The sequence below is a fragment of the Argopecten irradians genome, chromosome 14 (genome assembly GCF_041381155.1).
Source record: "Argopecten irradians isolate NY chromosome 14, Ai_NY, whole genome shotgun sequence".
Taxonomy (NCBI): Eukaryota; Metazoa; Mollusca; class Bivalvia; order Pectinida; family Pectinidae; genus Argopecten; species Argopecten irradians.
The window spans coordinates 17,854,915-17,882,912 of NC_091147.1; the positions used below are offsets into that span (position 1 = coordinate 17,854,915).

Genomic DNA, 27,998 nt, shown 5'->3' on the forward strand with positions numbered 1-27,998 from the left:
AAATAAAAAGATTACCATATTTCAATCTGATTAAAATCATATCTTCGATTACGCTCTGATACTCTACGCTCCAGTACTAGAGCGTAGAGTATCAGAGCGTAATCGAAGATATGATTTTAATCAGATTGACCATATTTGTGATTAATTTATTTATTAGTTTTTGTGTTTCATTCTCCAGTGTGTCCAATTATGTCACGAGATCGAAGTCTATCTTTTCTTAATTTGCTTAACTTTGTGAAACAGAAACAACGCACACATTTATCTTCCCTATCTGTTTGGAGAGCAACGTTTCCATCTACTTGATTTAGCGGGTCTGAAACATTAAATAAATAGTTAATGCAACCCTTTTTGACTTCGGTGGAAGCTGCTGTTGATATCTGTTCAGTGTTATTGACATATATAAATGGCGTTTTCATATGTCGGCTGAAACTAGTCTCATTCAATCAGAATTTGAAAGCAAGAATTTTAATTTTGACGCGAGATCCACCAAGGGTTTCAGTGAGAGTATCATACTGAATACCCTTGGCTATCGAGGTTGCCTTTGGTGTAGTCGTTGCCATACGGTCTACAGACGCTTCCAATTGGGGTTCCAATTTCGCGGATTCACCAAAATTTGCAAATTAAAGACAAAAGGAAACTTTTCAGAAGGCATTACATTTCAAACTCTGTCTCTTTTTTAAGTCTACAAAAAAGATTCGCAAAAATAAGTCCTTGCGAATAATTTTCAAACAGTAAGTCGCGAAATTTTCCATCCGCGAGATTTAAAAACTATACAGTAAAACACAACCACTTGATCTCCACGGACCCATCGCCTGCTGGGAGGCTAACACAAAATCCAGTGTATATGATTTTATTTATATGATAACGTCCAGTATTGAAAAAAATGTGAAAATGTAAGACAAAATGTCGCTTAGTCGATTGATTCGGTTAGGCTGCGAGTCTTCCTGCTATATCAATGGTATTATAGTTGCTCGTATAGTCAATCTGCGAAAAACAATCCCCCCCAAACAGGTGCGCGATAGAGGGCCTTATTGGTTAGTACCACCATAAAGGGAGTTCACATAGAATGTATCGGCCTGAAGGTGCACCCACTCGGATGTATGCTGTAAGGTATGAAGTCTGGATGAAAATTTCTTAAATCCAGCTTGACTTATTCTCCGGAATATTTGTAAGTTTTTTGGATTTTCAGATCTATTGGGCCAGTCCTTAAATATATGGTACTCCGTTAGGAACTGTTTGATCCTCGGTAGCAAGCCACTGTCCAAGAGATACTCTACAACTGCCCATTCAGTACCTTCCACATCGATCTTTAACAGGTCAATGTCACTCTGGAAAATATAGAATTTGATCATGAATCAAAATAGCTGAGAACCAAATAAAACGAAGTCAACCATACATGGCCAAAATATTTTCATATCAATTTGACCAAAACAAGCTAAAGATCTGCTCGGGTAAAAAGTAAAACAACATTTTCTGATGACTATGCTTACCTTCTTTTCTACTATAGATTTTTTTGGAATAGGAAACAGGAATTCAAACCAACGTTAAAAGTTTTTATATAAGTGTAATTGTAATGATTACAATTACTTAAACATGTCGTAAATTGTGTATTATAAAGTCAAATACAATGTTCCTATTGCTCCTTTACTAGGTTTACCCCCTTTACATATGTATGCGTACATGTGGCTCAAGATACAATGTAATTCTCTGTCTATAACCATACCATTTACATGACATAGTATATGGTATTGCTGCACACAATTGTAAATAATTTTGGAAATATTGATCCGTACCCGGATAGTACCACTGTTGTTTATCTATAGCCCCCCCCCCTTCTTTTTTGACTACTCTACTTTATAAGATATACACCTACCACAAATAAGGAGATGGTTTTACATAAGCTTAAAGCTTGTTACCAAATCCTAATGTACATTATTGAATTGTATTCTACATGTATTGTCTTATCTTTGAGTAAAATATTGTTTAAACCAAAGTTAAAAATGTAATACTATTATATGATGGTGCGTTTGATTTTTGAGCTATTATGAATCAAAGATAGCTATTTAATGTTAATTGTGATGTTACCGGAATTTCACTGATTTTAGCATACACACGACGAACTAAAGCAATATTTTGTAAATCAAGTGTCTGCTAAGTATAAATTTTCGAAAAATTGACCAGAGCAATGTTTTCTTTAAGAAAGTATTCATATCACACAGTCAACTCATTATTGTTGGTCAGAACAGCTGTATATGTTACCCATAGTTTCAATTTTAAAGCTGAAAATACAGTACCTCGATCTTTTTACAATTTTTGACAATTACTGATGACTAACTTTTTCTAACATTTGCAGTTCAATAGAAAACAAGTTGCTGTTTCTAAAAACTTTTAAGAAAATCGGAGGGTCAGTGTGCTTGATTTTTGTCCTGTTACAAAATTTTGTATTTTTCAGCTTCTTGTTGAATAATTCAAATAACTTTCTCTTCATTAAAATGTAAAAAAAAAAAAAAAAAAAAAAAAAAAAAAAAAAACGATAGAGTATGATTGCACATTACTTATCAGTTTCATTTCAGTTTATAAAAAAGATTGACCACAAACATTAACTTGATATAGCTAAAAATGTCACACCGACGAGTTAAGTAAAAATAGTGAGGTAAAGTATAAGAAATGCACTACATGCATGTATTTCTAAACTGCAGCCAATTGATCATTTCTTAAAATGTGTGTATGAAAAATCTACAATCTAGCAATGGAAGTCTAATTTTTTGAAATATTTTCTATATGGCAACTTGCTACAGATTGCGACAATTAGTTTTTAAAAATCACAAAAAGTCTTTGATTTATGTTGAAACGAGACTGAAACCTCGCCAGAGTAACAGGAAATCCACCAGAACTTGAGTCAATTCCACACAAAGAAAAATCCAGATCACTATCAGTTTAATTTCAGATCATATTAACCTAAAAAAATCTAAAATGTGAAATTAAGGTCAATTTCAGGTGAATTTTAAGTTAAATTTTTGGCATTAATTGATCTTTTAGCTTTTTTGGGTAAACTTGACCTAAACTTTACCTGGGGGCATTTAGCCGATGTAACTTATTTGAGGATCCATCATATAATTGAGCTGAATCCTTTCTAGGGTTTCACATGGACGATCATTTTCACATTGTATATGATATTATACAATTATCGACCTATTTTCAGGTGGATACGATGAGTTATCAAAGCGAGTAAGTGATATATCCCGAGGCCAGAGGGCGAGGGTTATATCATTTTCGAGGGTTGATAACTCAATGTATCCACCTGAAAATAGGTAGATAACTGTTTTATTATATGACATTTACAGGATATTAACCCGGTTATTCAAAAAGACTTTACTACAATAAACATCATAATATTTGCAAATGTTTTCTTTACAAAAGTAGTTTATCCATTACACGAAGTATATGGTAAATATCCAAATGCTTCTTGCTTATGTTTTAGACTGGTAGATTTCCCTCATTTTAGAAAACAAATAGAGTCTATTTGATACGAAAAATGTCACAAATACGTTGTAATATGTGTGCTTGTTTCTAAACTGAATTTGTATCACAATGGCCAAAACAATGTTAACGATTAAGGCAAGGTTAGCTTGATGTTGTTTTATTGGGGAGGCTGAAGTTGGTTCCGAGTTCCGAGTTCCGAGTTCCGTTTAAGCTAAACGGAACTCGGAACCAGTTCCGAGTTCCGTTTAAGAATTTTGTTTTTTAAAATAAAATTTTAAAAATGTAATTTGAACATATTACAAATGTTCTCTCTTGTGTTTTGTAATTTTTTTTTTTTTTTTTTTGTAATTCCAAAGAACATCTATTTCCGTTTATGTAAAACGGAAAACGGAACTCGGAACCAGTTCCGAGTTCCGTTTAAGGAAATTATCTATCATTTTAGATAAATGTTGTCAATGTGCTTTGTACATATTAGAAATGTTGCTTGATGACTTTTCTAATGGATTGGTATTGGTAAATCTACTTTAATTTGGTTTTCGATCAACTCCCAGTTCCGAGTTCCGTTTAAGGAAATTTTCTATCATTTGAGATAAAATCATTCTATATGCCAAATACATATGAGAAATGTTGCCTGTTGCCTTTTTTAATGGATAAATATTGGTAAATCCACTTTAATTTGGTTTTCGATCAACTCCCAGTTCCGAGTTCCGTTTAAGGAAATTATCTATCATTTTAGATAAAATCATTCTATATGCCTAAGACATATGAGAAATGTTGCCTGTTGTCTTAAATCATGGATTAATATTGGTAAATCCACTTCAATTTAGTTTTCGATCAACTCCCATTTCCGAGTTCCGTTTAAGTAAAACGGAACTCGGAACCAGTTCCGAGTTCCGTTTAAGGAAATTTTCTATCATTTTATATAAAATCATTCTATATGCCTAAGACATATGAGAAATGTTGCCTGTTGTCTTAAATCATGGATTAATATTGGTAAATCCACTTCAATTTAGTTTTCGATCAACTCCCATTTCCCAGTTCCGTTTAAGTAAAACGGAACTCGGAACCAGTTCCGAGTTCCGTTTAAGGAAATTTTCTATCATTTTAGATAAAATCATTCTATATGCCTAAGACATATGAGAAATGTTGCCTGTTGTCTTTTTTCATGGATTAATATTGGTAAATCCACTTCAATTTAGTTTTCGATCAACTCCCATTTCCCAGTTCCGTTTAAGTAAAACGGAACTCGGAACCAGTTCCGAGTTCCGTTTAAGGAAATTTTCTATCATTTTAGATAAAATCATTCAATATGCCTAAGATATATGAATAATGTTGCCTGTTGTCATTTTTCATGGGTTACTAGTGGTCAATCCACTTTAATTTAGTTTTCGATCGACTTCCATTTCCCAGTTCCGTTTAAGTAAAACGGAACTCGGAACCAGTTCCGAGTTCCGTTTAAGGAAATTTTCTATCATTTTAGATAAAATCATTCAATATGCCTAAGATATATGAATAATGTTGCTTGTTGTCATTTTTCATGGGTTACTAGTGGTAAATCCACTTTAATTTAGTTTTCGATCGACTTCCATTTCCCAGTTCCGTTTAAGGAAATTTTCTATCATTTTAAATAAAAGATATCAATGTGCTTAACACATATTAGAAATGTTGCCTGATGACTTTTCTAATGGATAAGTATTGGTATATCCACTTTAATTGAGATTTCGATCAACTCCCATTTCCGAGTTCCGTTTAAGTAAAACGGAACTCGGAACCAGTTCCGAGTTCCGTTTAAGGAAATTTTCTATCATTTTAGATAAAATCATTCAATATGCCTAAGATATATGAATAATGTTGCCTGTTGTCATTTTTCATGGGTTACTAGTGGTAAATCCACTTTAATTTAGTTTTCGATCGACTTCCATTTCCCAGTTCCGTTTAAGGAAATTTTCTATCATTTTAAATAAAAGATATCAATGTGCTTTGCACATATTAGAAATGTTGCTTGATGACTTTTCTAATGGATAAGTATTGGTAAATCCACTTTAATTTAGATTTCGATCGACTTCCATTTCCCAGTTCCGTTTAAGTAAAACGGAACTCGGAACCAGTTCCGAGTTCCGTTTAAGGAAATTTTCTATCATTTTAGATAAAATCATTCAATATGCCTAAGATATATGAATAATGTTGCCTGTTGTCATTTTTCATGGGTTACTAGTGGTCAATCCACTTTAATTTAGTTTTCGATCGACTTCCATTTCCCAGTTCCGTTTAAGTAAAACGGAACTCGGAACCAGTTCCGAGTTCCGTTTTACTTAAACGGAACTGGGAAATGGGAGTTGATCTAGTGGATTTTACCAATACTTATCCATTAGAAAAGTCATCAGGCAACATTTCTAATATCTGCTTGCACATTGATATCTTTTATTTAAAATGATAGAAAATATTCCTTAAACGGAACTCGGAACTGGTTCCGAGTTCCGTTTTACTTAAACGGAACTGGGAAATGGGAGTTGATCGAAAACTAAATTGAAGTGGATTTACCAATACTTATCCATTAGAAAAGTCATCAGGCAACATTTCTAATATCTGCTAAGCACATTGATATCTTTTATTTAAAATGATAGAAAATTTCCTTAAACGGAACTCGGAACTGGTTCCGAGTTCCGTTTTACTTAAACGGAACTGGGAAATGGGAGTTGATCGAAAACTAAATTGAAGTGGATTTACCAATATTAATCCATGATTTAAGACAACAGGCAACATTTCTCATATGTCTTAGGCATATAGAATGATTTTATCTAAAATGATAGATAATTTCCTTAAACGGAACTCGGAACTGGTTCCGAGTTCCGTTTTACTTAAACGGAACTCGGAACTGGGAGTTGATCGAAAACCAAATTAAAGTGGATTTACCAATATTTATCCATTAAAAAAGGCAACAGGCAACATTTCTCATATGTATTTGGCATATAGAATGATTTTATCTCAAATGATAGAAAATTTCCTTAAACGGAACTCGGAACTGGGAGTTGATCGAAAACCAAATTAAAGTAGATTTACCAATACCAATCCATTAGAAAAGTCATCAAGCAACATTTCTAATATGTACAAAGCACATTGACAACATTTATCTAAAATGATAGATAATTTCCTTAAACGGAACCAGTTCCGTTTTCCGTTTTACATAAACGGAAATAGATGTTCTTTGGAATTACAAAAAAAAAAAATGAAAAAAATTACAAAACACAAGAGAGAACATTTGTAATATGTTCAAATTACATTTTTAAAATTTTATTTTAAGAAACAAAATTCTTAAACGGAACTCGGAACTGGTTCCGAGTTCCGTTTTACTTAAACGGAACTCGGAACTGGTTCCGAGTTCCGTTTAGCTTAAACGGAACTCGGAACTCGGAACTCGGAACCAACTTCAGCCTCCCATAAGAAACATCAATTAAATACTCCGTATCTAATACCTAGCTAGTTCTTTATTTAGGGATATACATATATATACTAAGAAGACATATTGATACAAGGTTTTTTTTAGACTTTTTTTCTGAATCCTAACTTTATAATATATTGTGAATTAAATTATTTAATTGAAAATAAAAATAGAATATGGTTTAAACTAAATATAACATTTCTACATTGATTGCTTTTTTAAATCTATATATTATTATGTATTTTGCTGCTTTGGTTAAGTATAGTGTGTCCTTTATTATTATGATTATGAAATAAGCTATCGAAATTTGCGGACTTAAAGGTGCAAGTTTACTTGATGCTTAATAAAATTGACATATTGATACTAAACTACTCAAGAAAAATTACGAAATATATTTAAAGCGTTATACATTATGATATATCTTTGTATATGATTAAAGATGATCCACGGTTGATAAATGGATTTTTTTCCCTATCAAAAACAACAGCAGACAAATTAGGACTTTTTTACAGTTACAAAAGTTACTTATTTTAGAACATTAACAGCAATAAAGACCTTCTAATTTTACATCAAGATAGAAATATCAAAAAAAATAAAAAATTCCATGGCGCTATTAAACATATTTAATATACCTCAAGTTAATTTACATTATGTTACTTGGTTAAATTTACTAGCTCCCTACTTTTTCCCAAAAACCTCAATAAGCTGTGTGTTAGTATTTTGAGCTAACGCATCTCTGGAAGCTTTCTGGTATTTCCGTCGAACCAATCAGATTCGCAGTGGGCGTTGCATTGTTTCCGATCCCTCCATCAGTTGCCAGGCGTTGTAAAAATTGGAGGGAGCTGGGTTCTGATCACGCCATCGCCGTTGACATAACCAAACGACGTTTAGTATCGGTTGGAAACTGTTACCTAACACGCCGTCATGTTTATCTTGTAATTGGGAGGTTTGTGAAAAATGTAATGGGCTTAGAGGACAATACCTTTTATATGTACATTGCATATTTTATTTACATACATTTTTATGTAGGCTACTAGTAAGTTGTTAACGTCTCGCAATTTCAACAATACATGTACATGTATATAATTTAAGTATTATGCCTAGTGGTATAGAATGTTGAAATATTGATAAATCATAGCTGAATAAAGTTTTAACCCGCGGTTTGAATAGAAGTAAAACAAAACGGTAACGTCAAATCTAGGTTTATATATTACAATGTAAAAATTCTGCATTTCAATCTCTAATGACCATCGCCATTGGATTAACAGGACGTATGTGATATTGATGTAGAGTATGAGACATTAGCTTCACAATCATTGGACACATTATACATGTTTTAACACGTTTTCAATGATGGAAAATATTAGCATTAAACTATCCAATTAACTGGGAAGAAAATCGGACCTTATTTAGCACAGTCATACATGTTATAGCTGTAAACGTATTTCATCGTTCCCTTTGATTCTAACAAAGTACATAATACAGAACAGTACGTTCATCTTTACTGACCCTGACCTGGTCTTGTTATTGGAGATTGTCTCTGTGACATTTAGTGTGTTGGTTACCGTCGGTGAAATATCTTGACATTCTAACGAACAGAATAACATCTAAAACAGCATATCGAATACATTTGTACATCCAATACAATTCAAATATTTTACAATCATTATCAGGCTTACCATGGATACTTTACGTGTTGATATTTCTTGATTTATCACCTTTTGAAGCACGAGCAGTTGTCCTTGACATTGTGGGCGTGTGTTTTCAGAGATACGAGATCACAGAGAATAAGTGACCCAAACACAACAGCGAGTAACATCGCACCAAGCAAGCCCAACCCTTTAGCTGACGATCTGCTGTCTGAAGCACTGATCCGTTTGTTTCGGAAGGAAGATAAGTCTGTTATATTAACAGTCAACTGTTTTTTCGTGGCTTCCATTTCCGGTCTGACGGTTTCCAGTTTCTCTTCTTCCGTCATATCCTCCGGAAGTGCATTATCTTCCCAATACTTCATTTTATCATAGTAGGAACATTCACAGGGACAGTATTCTGTATCTGAAACAAACAACGTTAAACCAATAGAAGGTAATCATTGTTTTAAGTGTCATTAACACATGGAGCATGCGCGGATTATCAATAATGTCGTATATCTTATATTTCCGGGCACTGCCCTCTATACCGCGCTGTAGTTGACATTCACTACACAACGCGTCAAAATTGAATCTTCTTCATTAATATTGATTTTCATAAGGAATCTTGCTTTTGTTTGGTGTTTTAACTTCATCTTAGGCTATCAGGTTTTTTTTTATATTTGACCTTATACTTAGCTTGCTATCCACTTTTTAAGATTTATTTCGGACAAGGAGTGGTCTTTAAATTTGGATTTACTTTCATCAACATAAAATGTAAGCTTCATTACAGATTGCATATGTGTAATGTCAGTTAATTATGCATTAGAGATGGCTAATACTGGTAACATGGAAATATATGCGAAGTTTTTTTTAATAACACGTACGCGAAGGTCTCGGAACTTCACACATGCAAAGTACTTATATAAACTGTGCAGCTCGAAATCTGAAGGTATGTCTAACACGAAAAATAACACCATTTCGAATGTTTTATGTTTCTAAATCGCGGTAATAAACAACTGCGAACATATAAGCATATACCCAAACAAATCGCGATGAAATCCTATTTGAAATTTAGTCATTTGACAATACAAAGGATAAAAGGATTCATATATCCCGACAAATTTTCATATATTAGGTTCAAAACACCAGATCATTTGAAAATATGATGAAGAAGTAATTGCCATGTTCCTAGACTTATAGAAAAGACAGTATCCATGTAAACATAATGAAAACCCAGTTCTTACCTAAAGCTTCGGCACAGGTGTTGTAGTATCTGGGAGTCAGGACAGGTTGACATGTATCATCTACACAAGCATAGTCATAATTATAACAGACATTTACATTATGTTTATTTAAGTATTGATGTCACTATTTTTTAATTTTATCGGGGTATGAAAAACAATTGTTTGCAAACTGTGTGAATCCGCGTAGCGGATTCTCACAAAAGTTTGCAAACAATTTTTCTTTTCATAACCCGATAAAATTAAAAAATAGTGACATCAATACTTATAATTAATTTTATACTCTATTTGATAAAATGCAGTATGTTTAAATGTAATATTACAGTGGTTTTTCAAGGGACTCTTTTTTCCGAATCAATACGCAACGTCAATGTCTCTATTGTGACGTCACGATTACGTCGGGGTTTCGCGCCATTCTCGGATTTTTTTTTCATAGTGGTATGCAAAAAAAATATTGGCCAATCAGAAAGCCAGATTTGGTATGAAAACAAAGAAAAATTAATTATACGAATTTAGTTTCATTTGTATGAAACCACAAACTTGAGACTTACTGATCAAACATAAGATTTAGTTGTAAAAATATTATATTAATTATTTAAAGAACAGTGCTCGAACAGCGACATTCGAAATCTACATACGTTTTCCTAGACATTTCTACCACTCTAAATCTATCGACGACCACAATTTGTGATAATTTCCATATCACAGGTAAATTATTTAAGTTCCATAGTATGTAGTTAGGTAACCCATTATGATTTCTAGCGATAGCATTCATTTTGTTTTATATAAAATGTACTAAACCGGATTTGATAGTAATGATTGTTTTACATTGTGATATATCAAGTTTTGTTTTCTTTTAAAGTCCTAAAAAGAGATTACTTTTTTGTTAGTAGAAAAGCATTACATGGCAACGTGCTAGAAATGTCTAAACTTACGCTACGAAAAAAATGAAGAAAAAAAATCAAATTGCAGTACATAGCGACTGCGTCGGCGATTGCATTATGTAAACTTAGTTGTGCAGGGTTACAGTTTCCAGGGAACTTACATTTTGTATATATAATAATAACACAATGAAATAAAAATTATCTATGCTATATTGTGTTGACGTCATGTAGGTCATACAGTACATGTATATATGGATGATTATGTCGCAGAGGTCGAAACACGTACAGTAGTGTAAACATGTATATTGAAACACGATTAATTTAAAATACCCCCGGTAAAGTACTTTTTCCTTTCCCCAATGACTTCTATATAACCGGGCTCGACTGCTTTTTTTTTATCTAAATATTAAGATTCCAGATCAAATAATTGTTTTTAAGTAGATGTAATAATATAAAAAAAATACCGTACTAAACACAAAGCGAATGCGCATCATATCAGCTTCTTCAAAGGTAGCGCCATTGGCTTGGTTATTGATAGTATCTGGAAGAAAAGACAAACACATAATTATTTTCAGTCAGGAAGTATCAACCTGTAATTTATTTCGCAACGAAATGAATATCACATTTGATGATCTCAATAAGTAATCTTATGTCGCTATGAGATATGAAGTCTTTTTTGCCGAATTATCGACATCGATGTGACCAGCGTATATGATAAAATAAACCAGTGCCTTCGTTCAACATATTATCAATATTGTTTCACATTACGGTTCCTGTATACACATCCTATTTGGTCTTCAGTGGTATAGATGGGTTTTCACTTACGCACTGCAGTTTCATAATCATGTCTATATGGACATCATGTTATGAAACATTTTTCTCTCACAATCTTTAGAAGTTCAATAAAAAATGAATAAATATATAGATAAATAAGTAGAAAAACATTAATCATTGCAAAAAGAAATCAAATATATATATATATATATCGACATGACAAAGATGAAGTTTTATAAAAAGAAATTACACAAAAAACTGAGTGCATTTTTACAAAGTTCCAGTCATTTAGACCAAATCAGAACTTGGAGAGACGTTTAGACAATTATAACAGAACAAGAGGAAAATAACAAAATACTAGAACCTTGTAGAACACTTTGTGATAAGGCTGTCCTGCTGTAGAAGAACCTCGGTCTGGTGACGTCATCGCGTTTGTTATACACAGCTGCTCTGATGTGGTGATCACTGTCGTCATAGAGGATGAAATCAAAGTCCTGGTCACTAGAAAAAACAACACAGTATACAGACTCCGGAAATAGGAGGAAATCAAAGTCCTGGTCACTAGAAAAAACAACACAGTATACAGACTCCTGAAATAGTAGGAAATCAAAGTCCTGGTTACTAGAAAAAACAACACAGTATACAGACTCCTGAAATAGTAGGAAATCAAAGTCCTGGTCACTAAAAAAACCCCATATGACAACACAGTATACAGACGCCGGAAATATGAGGAAATCAAAGTCCTGGTCACTAGAAAAAACAACACAGTATACAGACTCCGGAAATAGGAGGAAATCAAAGTCCTGGTCACTAGAAAAAAACAACACAGTATACAGACTCCGGAAATAGTAGGAAATCAAAGTCCTGGTCACTAGAAAAAACAACACAGTATACAGACTCCGGAAATAAGTAGGAAATCAAAGTCCTGGTCACTAGAAAAAACAACACAGTATACACACTCCGGAAATAGGAGGAAATCAAAGTCCTGGTCACTAGAAAAAACATATAACAACACAGTATACAGACTCCGGTAATAGTAGGAAATCAAAGTCCTGGTTACTAGAAAAAAAAACAACACAGTATACAGACTCCGGAAATAGGAGGAAATCAAAGTCCTGGTCACTAGAAAAAACAACACAGTATACAGACTCCGGAAATAGTAGGAAATCAAAGTCCTGGTCACTAGAAAAAACATATAACAACACAGTATACAGACTCCGGAAATAGGAGGAAATCAAAGTCCTGGTCACTAGAAAAAAACATATAACAACACAGTATACAGACTCCGGAAATAGTAGGAAATCAAAGTCCTGGTCACTAGAAAAAAAACATATAACAACACAGTATACAGACTCCGGAAATAGGAGGAAATCAAAGTCCTGGTCACTAGAAAAAAAACATATAACAACACAGTATACAGACTCCGGAAATAGGAGGAAATCAAAGTCCTGGTCACTAGAAAAAACAACACAGTATACAGACTCCGGAAATAGGAGGAAATCAAAGTCCTGGTCACTAGAAAAAACAACACAGTATACAGACTCCGGAAATAGGAGGAAATCAAAGTCCTGGTCACTAGAAAAAAAACATATAACAACACAGTATACAGACTCCGGAAATAGGAGGAAATCAAAGTCCTGGTCACTAGAAAAAACAACACAGTATACAGACTCCGGAAATAGTAGGAAATCAAAGTCCTGGTCACTAGAAAAAACAACACAGTATACAGACTCCGGAAATAGGAGGAAATCAAAGTCCTGGTCACTAGAAAAAACAACACAGTATACAGACTCCGGAAATAGTAGGAAATCAAAGTCCTGGTCACTAGAAAAAACATATAACAACACAGTATACAGACTCCGGAAATAGGAGGAAATCAAAGTCCTGGTCACTAGAAAAAACAACACAGTATACAGACTCCGGAAATAGGAGGAAATCAAAGTCCTGGTCACTAGAAAAAAAACATATAACAACACAGTATACAGACTCCGGAAATAGGAGGAAATCAAAGTCCTGGTCACTAGAAAAAACAACACAGTATACAGACTCCGGAAATAGGAGGAAATCAAAGTCCTGGTCACTAGAAAAAACATATAACAACACAGTATACAGACTCCGGAAATAGTAGGAAATCAAAGTCCTGGTCACTAGAAAAAACAACACAGTATACAGACTCCGGAAATAGTAGGAAATCAAAGTCCTGGTCACTAGAAAAAACAACACAGTATACAGACTCCGGAAATAGGAGGAAATCAAAGTCCTGGTCACTAGAAAAAACAACACAGTATACAGACTCCGGAAATAGGAGGAAATCAAAGTCCTGGTCACTAGAAAAAAAACAACACAGTATACAACTCCAGAAATAGTAGGAAATCAAAGTCCTGGTCACTAGAAAAAAAACAACACAGTATACAGACTCCGGAAATAGTAGGAAATCAAAGTCCTGGTCACTAAAAAAAAACAACACAGTATACAGACTCCGGAAATAGTAGGAAATCAAAGTCCTGGTCACTAGAAAAAACATATAACAACACAGTATACAGACTCCGGAAATAGTAGGAAATCAAAGTCCTGGTCACTAGAAAAAACAACACAGTATACAGACTCCGGAAATAGTAGGAAATCAAAGTCCTGGTCACTAGAAAAAACATATAACAACACAGTATACAGACTCCGGAAATAGGAGGAAATCAAAGTCCTGGTCACTAGAAAAAACAACACAGTATACAGACTCCGGAAATAGGAGGAAATCAAAGTCCTGGTCACTAGAAAAAACATATAACAACACAGTATACAGACTCCGGAAATAGGAGGAAATCAAAGTCCTGGTCACTAGAAAAAAACAACACAGTATACAGACTCCGGAAATAGGAGGAAATCAAAGTCCTGGTCACTAGAAAAAACATATAACAACACAGTATACAGACTCCGGAAATAGTAGGAAATCAAAGTCCTGGTCACTAGAAAAAACAACACAGTATACAGACTCCGGAAATAGTAGGAAATCAAAGTCCTGGTCACTAGAAAAAACAACACAGTATACAGACTCCGGAAATAGGAGGAAATCAAAGTCCTGGTCACTAGAAAAAACAACACAGTATACAGACTCCGGAAATAGTAGGAAATCAAAGTCCTGGTCACTAGAAAAAAACAACACAGTATACAGACTCCGGAAATAGTAGGAAATCAAAGTCCTGGTCACTAGAAAAAAACAACACAGTATACAGACTCCGGAAATAGGAGGAAATCAAAGTCCTGGTCACTAGAAAAAAACAACACAGTATACAGACTCCGGAAATAGTAGGAAATCAAAGTCCTGGTCACTAGAAAAAACAACACAGTATACAGACTCCGGAAATAGTAGGAAATCAAAGTCCTGGTCACTAGAAAAAAACAACACAGTATACAGACTCCGGAAATAGTAGGAAATCAAAGTCCTGGTCACTAGAAAAAAACAACACAGTATACAGACTCCGGAAATAGGAGGAAATCAAAGTCCTGGTCACTAGAAAAAACATATAACAACACAGTATACAGACTCCGGAAATAGTAGGAAATCAAAGTCCTGGTCACTAGAAAAACAACAACACAGTATACAGACTCCGGAAATAGTAGGAAATCAAAGTCCTGGTCACTAGAAAAAACATATAACAACACAGTATACAGACTCCGGAAATAGGAGGAAATCAAAGTCCTGGTCACTAGAAAAAACAACACAGTATACAGACTCCGGAAATAGTAGGAAATCAAAGTCCTGGTCACTAGAAAAAACAACACAGTATACAGACTCCGGAAATAGGAGGAAATCAAAGTCCTGGTCACTAGAAAAAACAACACAGTATACAGACTCCGGAAATAGTAGGAAATCAAAGTCCTGGTCACTAGAAAAAACAACACAGTATACAGACTCCGGAAATAGTAGGAAATCAAAGTCCTGGTCACTAGAAAAAACAACACAGTATACAGACTCCGGAAATAGTAGGAAATCAAAGTCCTGGTCACTAGAAAAAACAACACAGTATACAGACTCCGGAAATAGTAGGAAATCAAAGTCCTGGTCACTAGAAAAAACATATAACAACACAGTATACAGACTCCGGAAATAGGAGGAAATCAAAGTCCTGGTCACTAGAAAAAACAACACAGTATACAGACTCCGGAAATAGTAGGAAATCAAAGTCCTGGTCACTAGAAAAAAACATATAACAACACAGTATACAGACTCCGGAAATAGTAGGAAATCAAAGTCCTGGTCACTAGAAAAAACATATAACAACACAGTATACAGACTCCGGAAATAGTAGGAAATCAAAGTCCTGGTCACTAGAAAAAACAACACAGTATACAGACTCCGGAAATAGTAGGAAATCAAAGTCCTGGTCACTAGAAAAAACATATAACAACACAGTATACAGACTCCGGAAATAGGAGGAAATCAAAGTCCTGGTCACTAGAAAAAACAACACAGTATACAGACTCCGGAAATAGTAGGAAATCAAAGTGCTGGTCACTAGAAAAAACATATAACAACACAGTATACAGACTCCGGAAATAGTAGGAAATCAAAGTGCTGGTCACTAGAAAAAAACATATAACAACACAGTATACAGACTCCGGAAATAGGAGGAAATCAAAGTCCTGGTCACTAGAAAAAACAACACAGTATACAGACTCCGGAAATAGGAGGAAATCAAAGTCCTGGTCACTAGAAAAAACAACACAGTATACAGACTCCGGAAATAGTAGGAAATCAAAGTCCTGGTCACTAGAAAAAACAACACAGTATACAGACTCCGGAAATAGTAGGAAATCAAAGTCCTGGTCACTAGAAAAAACAACACAGTATACAGACTCCGGAAATAGTAGGAAATCAAAGTCCTGGTCACTAGAAAAAACAACACAGTATACAGACTCCGGAAATAGGAGGAAATCAAAGTCCTGGTCACTAGAAAAAAAACATATAACAACACAGTATACAGACTCCGGAAATAGTAGGAAATCAAAAGTCCTGGTCACTAGAAAAAACATACATTATAACAACACAGTATACAGACTCCGGAAATAGTAGGAAATCAAAGTCCTGGTCACTAGAAAAAAATATAACAACACAGTATACAGACTCCGGAAATAGTAGGAAATCAAAGTCCTGGTCACTAGAAAAAACATATAACAACACAGTATACAGACTCCGGAAATAGTAGGAAATCAAAGTCCTGGTCACTAGAAAAAACATATAACAACACAGTATACAGACTCCGGAAATAGTAGGAAATCAAAGTCCTGGTCACTAGAAAAAACAAACACAGTATACAGACTCCGGAAATAGGAGGAAATCAAAGTCCTGATCACTAGAAAAAAACAACACAGTATACAGACTCCGGAAATAGGAGGAAATCAAAGTCCTGGTCACTAGAAAAAACATATAACAACACAGTATACAGACTCCGGAAATAGGAGGAAATCAAAGTCCTGGTCACTAGAAAAAACAACACAGTATACAGACTCCGGAAATAGTAGGAAATCAAAGTCCTGGTCACTAGAAAAAACAACACAGTATACAGACTCCGGAAATAGGAGGAAATCAAAGTCCTGGTCACTAGAAAAAACAACACAGTATACAGACTCCGGAAATAGGAGGAAATCAAAGTCCTGGTCACTAGAAAAAAACAACACAGTATACAGACTCCGGAAATAGGAGGAAATCAAAGTCCTGGTCACTAGAAAAAACAACACAGTATACAGACTCCGGAAATAGGAGGAAATCAAAGTCCTGGTCACTAGAAAAAACATATAACAACACAGTATACAGACTCCGGAAATAGGAGGAAATCAAAGTCCTGGTCACTAGAAAAAACAACACAGTATACAGACTCCGGAAATAGGAGGAAATCAAAGTCCTGGTCACTAGAAAAAAAACAACACAGTATACAGACTCCGGAAATAGGAGGAAATCAAAGTCCTGGTCACTAGAAAAAAACAACACAGTATACAGACTCCGGAAATAGTAGGAAATCAAAGTCCTGGTCACTAGAAAAAAACAACACAGTATACAGACTCCGGAAATAGGAGGAAATCAAAGTCCTGGTCACTAGAAAAAAAACAACACAGTATACAGACACCGGAAATAGGAGGAAATCAAAGTGCTGGTCACTAGAAAAAACAACACAGTATACAGACTCCGGAAATAGTAGGAAATCAAAGTCCTGGTCACTAGAAAAAAAACAACACAGTATACAGACTCCGGAAATAGTAGGAAATCAAAGTCCTGGTCACTAGAAAAAAAACAACACAGTATACAGACTCCGGAAATAGGAGGAAATCAAAGTCCTGGTCACTAGAAAAAACAACACAGTATACAGACTCCGGAAATAGGAGGAAATCAAAGTCCTGGTCACTAGAAAAAACATATAACAACACAGTATACAGACTCCGGAAATAGAGGAAATCAAAGTCCTGGTCACTAGAAAAAACAACACAGTATACAGACTCCGGAAATAGGAGGAAATCAAAGTCCTGGTCACTAGAAAAAACAACACAGTATACAGACTCCGGAAATAGTAGGAAATCAAAGTCCTGGTCACTAGAAAAAACAACAACACAGTATACAGACTCCGGAAATAGTAGGAAATCAAAGTCCTGGTCACTAGAAAAAAACAACACAGTATACAGACTCCGGAAATAGGAGGAAATCAAAGTGCTGGTCACTAGAAAAAACATATAACAACACAGTATACAGACTCCGGAAATAGTAGGAAATCAAAGTGCTGGTCACTAGAAAAAACATATAACAACACAGTATACAGACTCCGGAAATAGGAGGAAATCAAAGTCCTGGTCACTAGAAAAAACAACACAGTATACAGACTCCGGAAATAGTAGGAAATCAAAGTCCTGGTCACTAGAAAAAAACAACACAGTATACAGACTCCGGAAATAGGAGGAAATCAAAGTCCTGGTCACTAGAAAAAACATATAACAACACAGTATACAGACTCCGGAAATAGTAGGAAATCAAAGTGCTGGTCACTAGAAAAAACATATAACAACACAGTATACAGACTCCGGAAATAGGAGGAAATCAAAGTCCTGGTCACTAGAAAAACAACAACACAGTATACAGACTCCGGAAATAGTAGGAAATCAAAGTGGCACTAGAAAAAAACAACACAGTATACAGACTCGACTAGAAAAAACGTCACTAGAAAAAACAACACAGTATACAGACTCCGGAAATAGTAGGAAATCAAAGTCCTGGTCACTAGAAAAAACAACACAGTATACAGACTCCGGAAATAGTAGGAAATCAAAGTCCTGGTCACTAGAAAAAACAACACAGTATACAGACTCCGGAAATAGTAGGAAATCAAAGTCCTGGTCACTAGAAAAAACAACACAGTATACAGACTCCGGAAATAGTAGGAAATCAAAGTCCTGGTCACTAGAAAAAAACAACACAGTATACAGACTCCGGAAATAGTAGGAAATCAAAGTCCTGGTCACTAGAAAAAACATATAACAACACAGTATACAGACTCCGGAAATAGTAGGAAATCAAAGTCCTGGTCACTAGAAAAAACATATAACAACACAGTATACAGACTCCGGAAATAGGAGGAAATCAAAGTCCTGGTCACTAGAAAAAACAACACAGTATACAGACTCCGGAAATAGGAGGAAATCAAAGTCCTGGTCACTAGAAAAAACAACACAGTATACAGACTCCGGAAATAGTAGGAAATCAAAGTCCTGGTCACTAGAAAAAAACAACACAGTATACAGACTCCGGAAATAGTAGGAAATCAAAGTCCTGGTCACTAGAAAAAAACATATAACAACACAGTATACAGACTCCGGAAATAGGAGGAAATCAAAGTCCTGGTCACTAGAAAAACAACAAACACAGTATACAGACTCCGGAAATAGTAGGAAATCAAAGTGCTGGTCACTAGAAAAAACATATAACAACACAGTATACAGACTCCGGAAATAGTAGGAAATCAAAGTCCTGGTCACTAGAAAAAACAACACAGTATACAGACTCCGGAAATAGGAGGAAATCAAAGTCCTGGTCACTAGAAAAAACAACACAGTATACAGACTCCGGAAATAGGAGGAAATCAAAGTCCTGGTCACTAGAAAAAACAACACAGTATACAGACTCCGAAATAGGAGGAAATCAAAGTCCTGGTCACTAGAAAAAACAACACAGTATACAGACTCCGGAAATAGTAGGAAATCAAAGTCCTGGTCACTAGAAAAAAAAAACAACACAGTATACAGACTCCGGAAATAGGAGGAAATCAAAGTCCTGGTCACTAGAAAAAACAACACAGTATACAGACTCCGGAAATAGTAGGAAATCAAAGTCCTGGTCACTAGAAAAAACAACACAGTATACAGACTCCGGAAATAGTAGGAAATCAAAGTCCTGGTCACTAGAAAAAAACAACACAGTATACAGACTCCGGAAATAGTAGGAAATCAAAGTCCTGGTCACTAGAAAAACAACACAGTATACAGACTCCGGAAATAGTAGGAAATCAAAGTCCTGGTCACTAGAAAAAACAACACAGTATACAGACTCCGGAAATAGGAGGAAATCAAAGTCCTGGTCACTAGAAAAAACAACACAGTATACAGACTCCGGAAATAGTAGGAAATCAAAGTCCTGGTCACTAGAAAAAAAACAACACAGTATACAGACTCCGGAAATAGTAGGAAATCAAAGTCCTGGTCACTAGAAAAAACAACACAGTATACACACTCCGGAAATGCATGGAAAAGGTGACATGTTTGTTCCTTGATAAAGCTTCTGAAAACAAATATTTTAAGATTTGTTTCTTGATATAGCTTCTGAAAACAAATATTTCAATCACATATCTGCCGTATCATTATACTTCATATTCCCGATCATTGAAAATTTTATGTCATTCAAATATATTTCAATACTAGTTGTAACTTTATAATAACTATTCCCAAAGTATTATTCCTGTACCTAGTTTGGAAAGTTTCATCATTCAAACACCATTTCTTTCATGAGTTTAACATCCATTACTTTTTGCCATATAGTATCATTGTCATGGCCCAAACTTAATGTACAAGTATAATATCAGAAAAAAAAACTATTTTCTTTCACATACCGTACTTATAGCCGGTTATTTTCGCAGGTATGATATTTTCTCGATTTCGCGGGACATTGCTATGATCGCGAAAATTTGATTCGCGAAATATTGAAAATGGTTGAATAATATCTACGATATCTACCCTTAAATCCATATTGCGAAAATTTGAAACCGATAAAATTTGATTTTCTCTTTTTTAGATAAAATCTTGAAAATTTTGGTCGGCGAAAATAACCGGCCATACGGCAGTTACACTGTCGAAAAAAATAACAAGTTCCCGTTGTATATCAACAACTTAAAAATAGCATTTCCATGGTAACTTCACTATTCTTACCTCGTATTCAGACTGACATTGACGACTTTAGCGTCACGAGGGAAGTAGTGAGAAGGGGTTTCCTTCATCCACGACCTGAAATTGGCTGACGTCGAGGACGGATCAATTCTTAACTCATACTTCCAAGCATTGGCATTGTAAAAGAATATCCAAACCTGTTGAAAATAAAGAAATTATTTCGAATAAAATGTAACTATTTCAGAGTTTGATAATTCTTCTGAAATACAAAGGTTGGTAATGGTTGTAGCTTTCCATTGTAATAATCCGAGTTGCATTTGTAGGAAAATACTATTTTAATACTAATATATAAATTCGGGATCAAGGACGCGGACTATCGTGTTATATATGATTCACGAAATCTTTGAATTTGCGGTCGCGCTCTATCGTGAAATTTCGAGAAAATTATATCAACTGTGATTAAACTTTTTTATCCTGCAACTGTCCCACATACTGACCGATAACTACTGCCGGATAAACTTGTGCTTTAATCGTCAATACGAAATGCTTTATCCGTCAATACAATCATGCGAATTAGTTCCACATCTGACATGTCATTCAGTCTCGCTAAAAAGTGACATCACATTCACCGGAATTAATTCATTTTTACGATATCGGAAATCTCGCATGACGGCGGCGTCCTTTTCTTGGCTCATGGAAAAGGTATGTATTGTAAAGTAATTCTTTGATGGGTATTTGTTGTTTTTTGAGCATTTTCATATCGTTTCATTGGTATTACACACTGAATAGATTTACTGGTACTGTTTGCGAATGCGCTTATATATTTCCCACGGATGTAAAAATAAGTACACTCTCATTCGGTTTAGTGATTGAATCTCTTCCTCCACATCAAAGAAGCGAAACCAAGTAAATAATTGGCAATTTCCTTTCGTTTTGAATGTCATACTGGGTTGCAGGATAAACGGAATATACGGTTAGTATCTTACATTATTAATTAACTACTTGCGTATTGGTAAAAATATGAAAAAACGGTCCGATCAATATCACTGCAAAACTGAGCCAATATCGGCAAAAGTGAGCCAATATTGAAAAACTGAGCCAATACGAGAAAACTGAGCCAATATGGATAACGCGCTAATCGAACGCACGCAGAGACGTTCGGAACACATTTCGGCTTTTCGTCAGCGACTACGTATATTTCCGAGGCGATAACGACCTTCACCTTATCATCCATTCCGCTTCACTGGGGGCAGACGACAACAAACTGAAACATGGTGAGAGTGTCAGACAGGTACGCAAAAAACGGCGAGGACATGCTCGCTGTTTTAATGCATGACATCGATAGATACGAGGCTTTGGGCGAACTAGATGATTTTAACGATGTTCTAAAGAATAATACAGCTGTAAACACAGCGCAAGATCTTGACGGAATCGACATCCAACCCATTTCAACAAGGTTCCAGGATGTGTCTTACGACGAAACTGAAGATGTCATTACTAAATATGCAAGTAGTTAATTAATAATAGTATCATTAATCAGCCAATTCCATATTGGCCCTGTTATTAGGCCTCGGTCTGTCACATTGACCCTCGGCCTACGGCCTCGGGCCAATATGACAGACCTTGGCCTAATAACAGGGCCAATATGAAATTGGCTGATTAATAACCCTATAATACAGGTTTAATTTTGGTGCTCGACACGGAAAGCCGAGATTGCCGAGTCATCAAATCTTTCCTTAGTTTCGCACCAAAATATTGTAAGACACTAACCATGTATTCTCTATATCATTCATGTAATTGCTAAAAAATGCGCGTATTCCTGGTGCCCAATCGAAGGACTGTCCTATTCTTGTGTCCTACTAGAACGAATATACGTACCCGGCCTACTATACCTTTCGGCCGGGTACGAATAGGTTCCTATGTCTCGTAGTGGAGCACTGCCTCCGAAAATCACTCGGGCACAGTTTTCTATACTTTTTTGTAGGTTTCCAATTATTTTAAGCGTATACATGCATTTACATATTATATTTTTGTCTAAAACAAACATAACTACCATTCTTAATATATACCGTATCACTCACAAGACGTCAAATTCACAACTTGTGGAATTGCCGTATAAATTCCCTTCAGAATGACTTTCATATGTATTATGTAAAAAAAATAATGATCGATGAGAATTTGATATTTTATATAGCTCAGTCCTATTCCCTACTAGCTAGTAGGTAAGCGATATCAAAAAAGTACAATAAAATGCAAAAGAAAACGTTTTATAATGGTTTGTAATGTATAATCATTACTTTGCTCCATTAGCAGTAATAGGCACCAATTGTAGCTCTAAAGACGACACCATTTTCTGTCTAAAAGTCTTTTGAGCTACAATATTGCAGCTAGTGTCCTACCTGATGTGGACAGTCTGGCCGACGATTGATATCCACGTGTTTACTACGGAACATCCCAGACCCGGCCACACTACATTCAACTCCCCTCATGTTGTACAGGTCAAACATGTTCACTCGGCTACCACTAGGTATGTGCATTTCGGCTGAAAAAAAATCGGTTTATGTATTAAATAACAGTTATTTACTGAAAAGATCATTAAGAACCATTTCTTTAGAATTTTTCATCATACTGGGGAAAAATCCAGCAACAATGCTTAGTAACAAAAAAAAAATAGATTGAATCTGTGCACTAATAAGCAAATATTTATGTCGGCTAGCTCGCTATCTATATGTCAATTTGCCGGTAAATTGTCATTCCAATAAAAGTCATATATTTTTTTTTCTCTATAAAACAGGCATTTAAAGATAATTTTACAATATTTGTATTTTGGCAATGTTAGAATTTTGTAAGTCCCTATAATTTAACCTCAATTATCAGTGGTTTTTAATTTCTCGCTTCGCAACTCGACGTATAGCCGCCGTTCGAAAACTGAAGAAACATTCTTCCATGAGTGAACAAATACATACCCACTCGATTTAACTCGATTTAAAATAAAGAAATAATGAAATAAGTATAATATCCAATCTTTTATGTTTGCATTTTTGGATTTTTTGATTTCGTAACTGTTTACATCATCAGTTTAATTTTTGCAACGAAATTGCGACAATACATGTATATGTTTGGTGTGATAGAATACGAAGAAAGGCTTATAGCATTTCTGAAAATCAAAATGTATTTTTTATAATACGTGTAATTGACTTCCCCTACACGTGTAAAGTAACAAAAACCATTACGACACACAACACATATTTACACTACGTAATTAGATAAAAATAGGTATGGTATTATTGATACATCATGGAGAATACATTGTGAGTTAGGGTGATTTAGTGCAGACTGATCAGTGAAAACTTCCGCCTGGCAGGACATGTATAGACTTCATAATCTGTTGTTATTGATCTCAAGACGAATACATGCACAAGTTCTAAATTAAAAAAAAAAACTGAATGAATGCACGAGCCTTGAATGGTTATCATGGAAGACATGCAAACGTCTTTGATAAAGTGGGCTAGTTGGTTGGTTATGCTTGGGAAAGGTAAATGTATTTATGTAAGCTGTAAGCTTGTTTTCCAATTACCAAATATTCTATGATGTGTATGCATATTTATCACTTAACTGGCCAATCCAGCCATGTCATACGACCATTTCTGAATCATCGTACGACACACGTGTAATAACACTATTATGACACCAGAGGTAGTTTTGACGTCACATGATTGTCTTAGTGGACTGAAATGTCAAATCCGAGACGAACTTCTACTGTTTTTATATACGAAATTAGAGACGAAATTAAAAGTTTCTGTTATTAAAAGTCATGTGACTCTTACAGAATCTTACACACATGACAATGAAATATGAAATTGATTAAACTCGTTAAATAATGTAATGCGCATATAAAATTATTTAACGAGCCTGATAAATTTCATATCACAAATCCACTCAGATTAACATATGAATAAATATTGTTTAGACTAGATCATCATTGGCATTTATCAGATAAACTTTACACGATAGGACCTGGCCCCGAATTCTCGAAACAAACTTATTTCAAAAACTGACTTAAGTCATAATTGTGATATAAGTTACATAAAAACTTAAGTTTTGACTTAAGTCTGCACTTTTGTTTCGAGAAATTGAGGCCAGATCACACAATCGAGAGTTTCAGAAGTTTTTTTTGTTTGCTATTTTGATAGTAGGGCTTTGGTTAGCCCCACTCACGCTTTTCTTTATTTTACTTAGTATCTTCTGTTTCTCCTGGTACATTAGCAATGGTAGGCCATATTTTGTTTCGAGTTTGATTACTTATTTCTATAAATATTTCGTTTGAATGTTAAAAAAGAATCCAACAGGGCACACTTGTTCAAAGGATTATTAGCTTAAACTTGATTAGTGAAATTTCCATTTTTAATTTGCTCTAAAATTTGTGATTATATCTTCAATAAAATCTGTAAGGAAGTAAAGAATGGAATTCTTAAGAACCGGATATTTTGTTTTAATTTGTATACCCATTGTTGTTAAACTGTGATTAGCCTAATCACCTTTGGAACAACTGTGCCCATGTGACTTTTTAACAGTAATTGGTTTTGTAGTTCCTATGTTTGATGATGCATATACATTGTACTATTTTGTTAGACAATTGTGTATTAATATTCTACCCAACACTGATAAGAACCTGGTTTTTTTAATATTGTGTTTTTAGAGTTTACTCTATATAAATAAAGTTTCATAATTTAAAAAACAACATCTATTTCAGTTATACTTTTAATTCATTCTATCATGTGAAATTCCAAAATGTTTTGAGGGACCATTTCCCGTGAATTTTTATAACCAATAGGAGGCGGCGTTACAAACAGTTACTTTTTTAACGTTATCAAAAACCAAAAGTGTGATCAGTTGTGATATTCAATCAATTTTAAAAAAAGTACTGATACCTTAAGTGCAGTAAATGTAATAAAATGTAGAAATACTAAATTCCAAAATAATAAGTCAAAGTAATTTACCGGTCGGACCTGTACAGTGCTCCTTATAATGTCTTGAATTTTTGTACCCGGCGTTGCCAACCGATTTCTATATATTTCACAAATCACAAACGTATATTTGTATGACGGTTGTTTTCTATGAAATGTTTATTATTCCCAGAACACTTGTCTTCTACGCCTTTTAAGGCTTAAGCTATCTGCATGAATCCCTAGGGGTAATACAACCATCATTTTGGTCTGTATCGTATGGGAGGAAGCAATCCTTTCATGAAAGCTGTGTGGACTTTTTTTTTTTTTTTAGATAATTCAGCTTTTGGAAGATGAAATCAAGCTTCCACGCATTTACAAATCATTTGGTGTTGTTCCTTCTTTTACAAACTTATTTTATTACATATAGAATTCTCTATCATGTCTGCATTGTTGATGCCAATAACCGATCGTCGACCAATACGACTATACTTACTGTTTCTGTATGTTCGTTTTCTCTATCTGGATACATAAATAAGGGATAACTTATGTAGGCTTATGCTTGTTATCATCCTCGATACTCCAGGGTTCCGATCACTTACGATCTCTACACCCCTGGACTATCTCATCGTAAAACTGGAGGCAACAGAACAGAACAAAGAACCGTATAACGGTACACTGTGGTTGACTATGTGGCTTTGAAGTTGAGCGTCGCTCTCTCTGTAGTCTTCAAAGGAAATCTTTGCTGGTCTGTGATTGGTCAAATATTTTCAGTTGAGCTGCCTTCAATTTCACTATGAGATAGTCCAGGGATGTAGAGATCGTAAGTGATCGGAACCCCTGGAGTATCGAGGATGGCTTGTTATTAAAGCCTTGTTCTTATATTACTGAATAAGAGTTTTGTGAAATAAATTGTAATCACGTTTTGTTTCCATTAGTCCTCTCATAAATTAAAGAATTTGTTTTCATCATTACTATTGACCTTTACGCTATTAAATTTGTACTGATTTGGCAACAAAATATGAATACATAAAAAAACATAAATAAGGAGTTAAAGTTGTTAATAAACCGTTAATACAGAACAAATTATCGAATTTATTAATTAATAAACAGACAAAAAATAAGTTATCGAATAAAATTTTAAAAAGGGAAGAATAGAAACAAAGTATATGATGGCATTCCAACATTTTCCGTACTTACTAGTGAACGTCTTAGTCTTTGTAATATTAAATTTCATATCCGATATGAAAGCTGTTATAGTTACCTTTAATTGATCCAGACAAAGTGCCAGGTATCATCAGTGAAAGGACAAACAACACGCTACCTAACCCTGACACTCCGGAGGAAGTAATCCAAATGTTCATTCTGGATACTCCCATGATCGCAAACCTGCAAGTAACTTCTATGCCAGTTATCCAGCTATGTGTTACAGGGATATCTTACTAAACTACTGTTCCATGAACGACTGGTCCACTGAACTTCTGGTTCATCCGTATGATCACTAGAACTATTGGATCATCATGATAAATCCATGAAATACGGTCGCATTATTTTTCGACCACTCCGGATGGGATCCCGTTTCCAAAACTACTGGCCGACTATAAATATACCTGTCTAGCAATTGTTCTGCTGGTGCAGTTACTTAACTACTGCTTATTTTCCAGAGTTTTCAATAAATTCTCAAAATCCTTAAAATATTGGTTCACCTGGTCATTCCCCGGACTTATTGTTCATCAGTCCTCTATTTCTTGATTCTCTACATCAATTACTATCTTCTCATTTCAGTTAATTTTTCCAAATTTCAAGTCCATCAATACAAATCCATGGACTACATAAGGCACAAAGGTATAATTCCACGAACCACCAAAACACGAGTAAATAAAACATTTAGTCAATCTTTACTAATCCATGAACTAACTGTTTTATCAACGAAATTTCCTGGATTACTGTTTCAGTAGTATAAATCACTGAACCGCTGTTTACTAAACAATCTTTCCGTAACTACGACCATCCATCCTGTCCCTGCTGCCGTATGTACTACCTGGTGTCCTATCACCGGGGCCAATACTGGTTGATTAGGAAAGCGTTATTGCACTTCACGGTGATCGACACCATACAATTTAATAGATCCTAACCAACAAGCCGCGGTTGTTTGTAGGAAGCACCAGGTACTCCTCCTCATATAT

At 34.9% G+C, this 27,998-nt stretch overlaps 1 protein-coding gene across 1 annotated transcript; it reads right to left on the reverse strand.

Moving 5' to 3' along the window:
• Window positions 1-92: 92 nt before the first annotated feature.
• Window positions 93-27,926, reverse strand: LOC138307833 (uncharacterized). Its single transcript, XM_069248737.1, has 8 exons — window positions 27,077-27,926; window positions 23,266-23,408; window positions 20,909-21,063; window positions 11,817-11,953; window positions 11,148-11,219; window positions 9,798-9,857; window positions 8,602-8,977; window positions 93-1,328 (listed from the first exon to the last, which is right to left on the reverse strand). Exons 1-7 carry the CDS (start codon window positions 27,189-27,191, stop codon window positions 8,637-8,639), a joined length of 1,023 nt encoding a protein of 340 aa, XP_069104838.1. The 5' UTR covers window positions 27,192-27,926; the 3' UTR covers window positions 93-1,328; window positions 8,602-8,636.
• Between the last annotated feature and the right edge of the window lie 72 nt (window positions 27,927-27,998).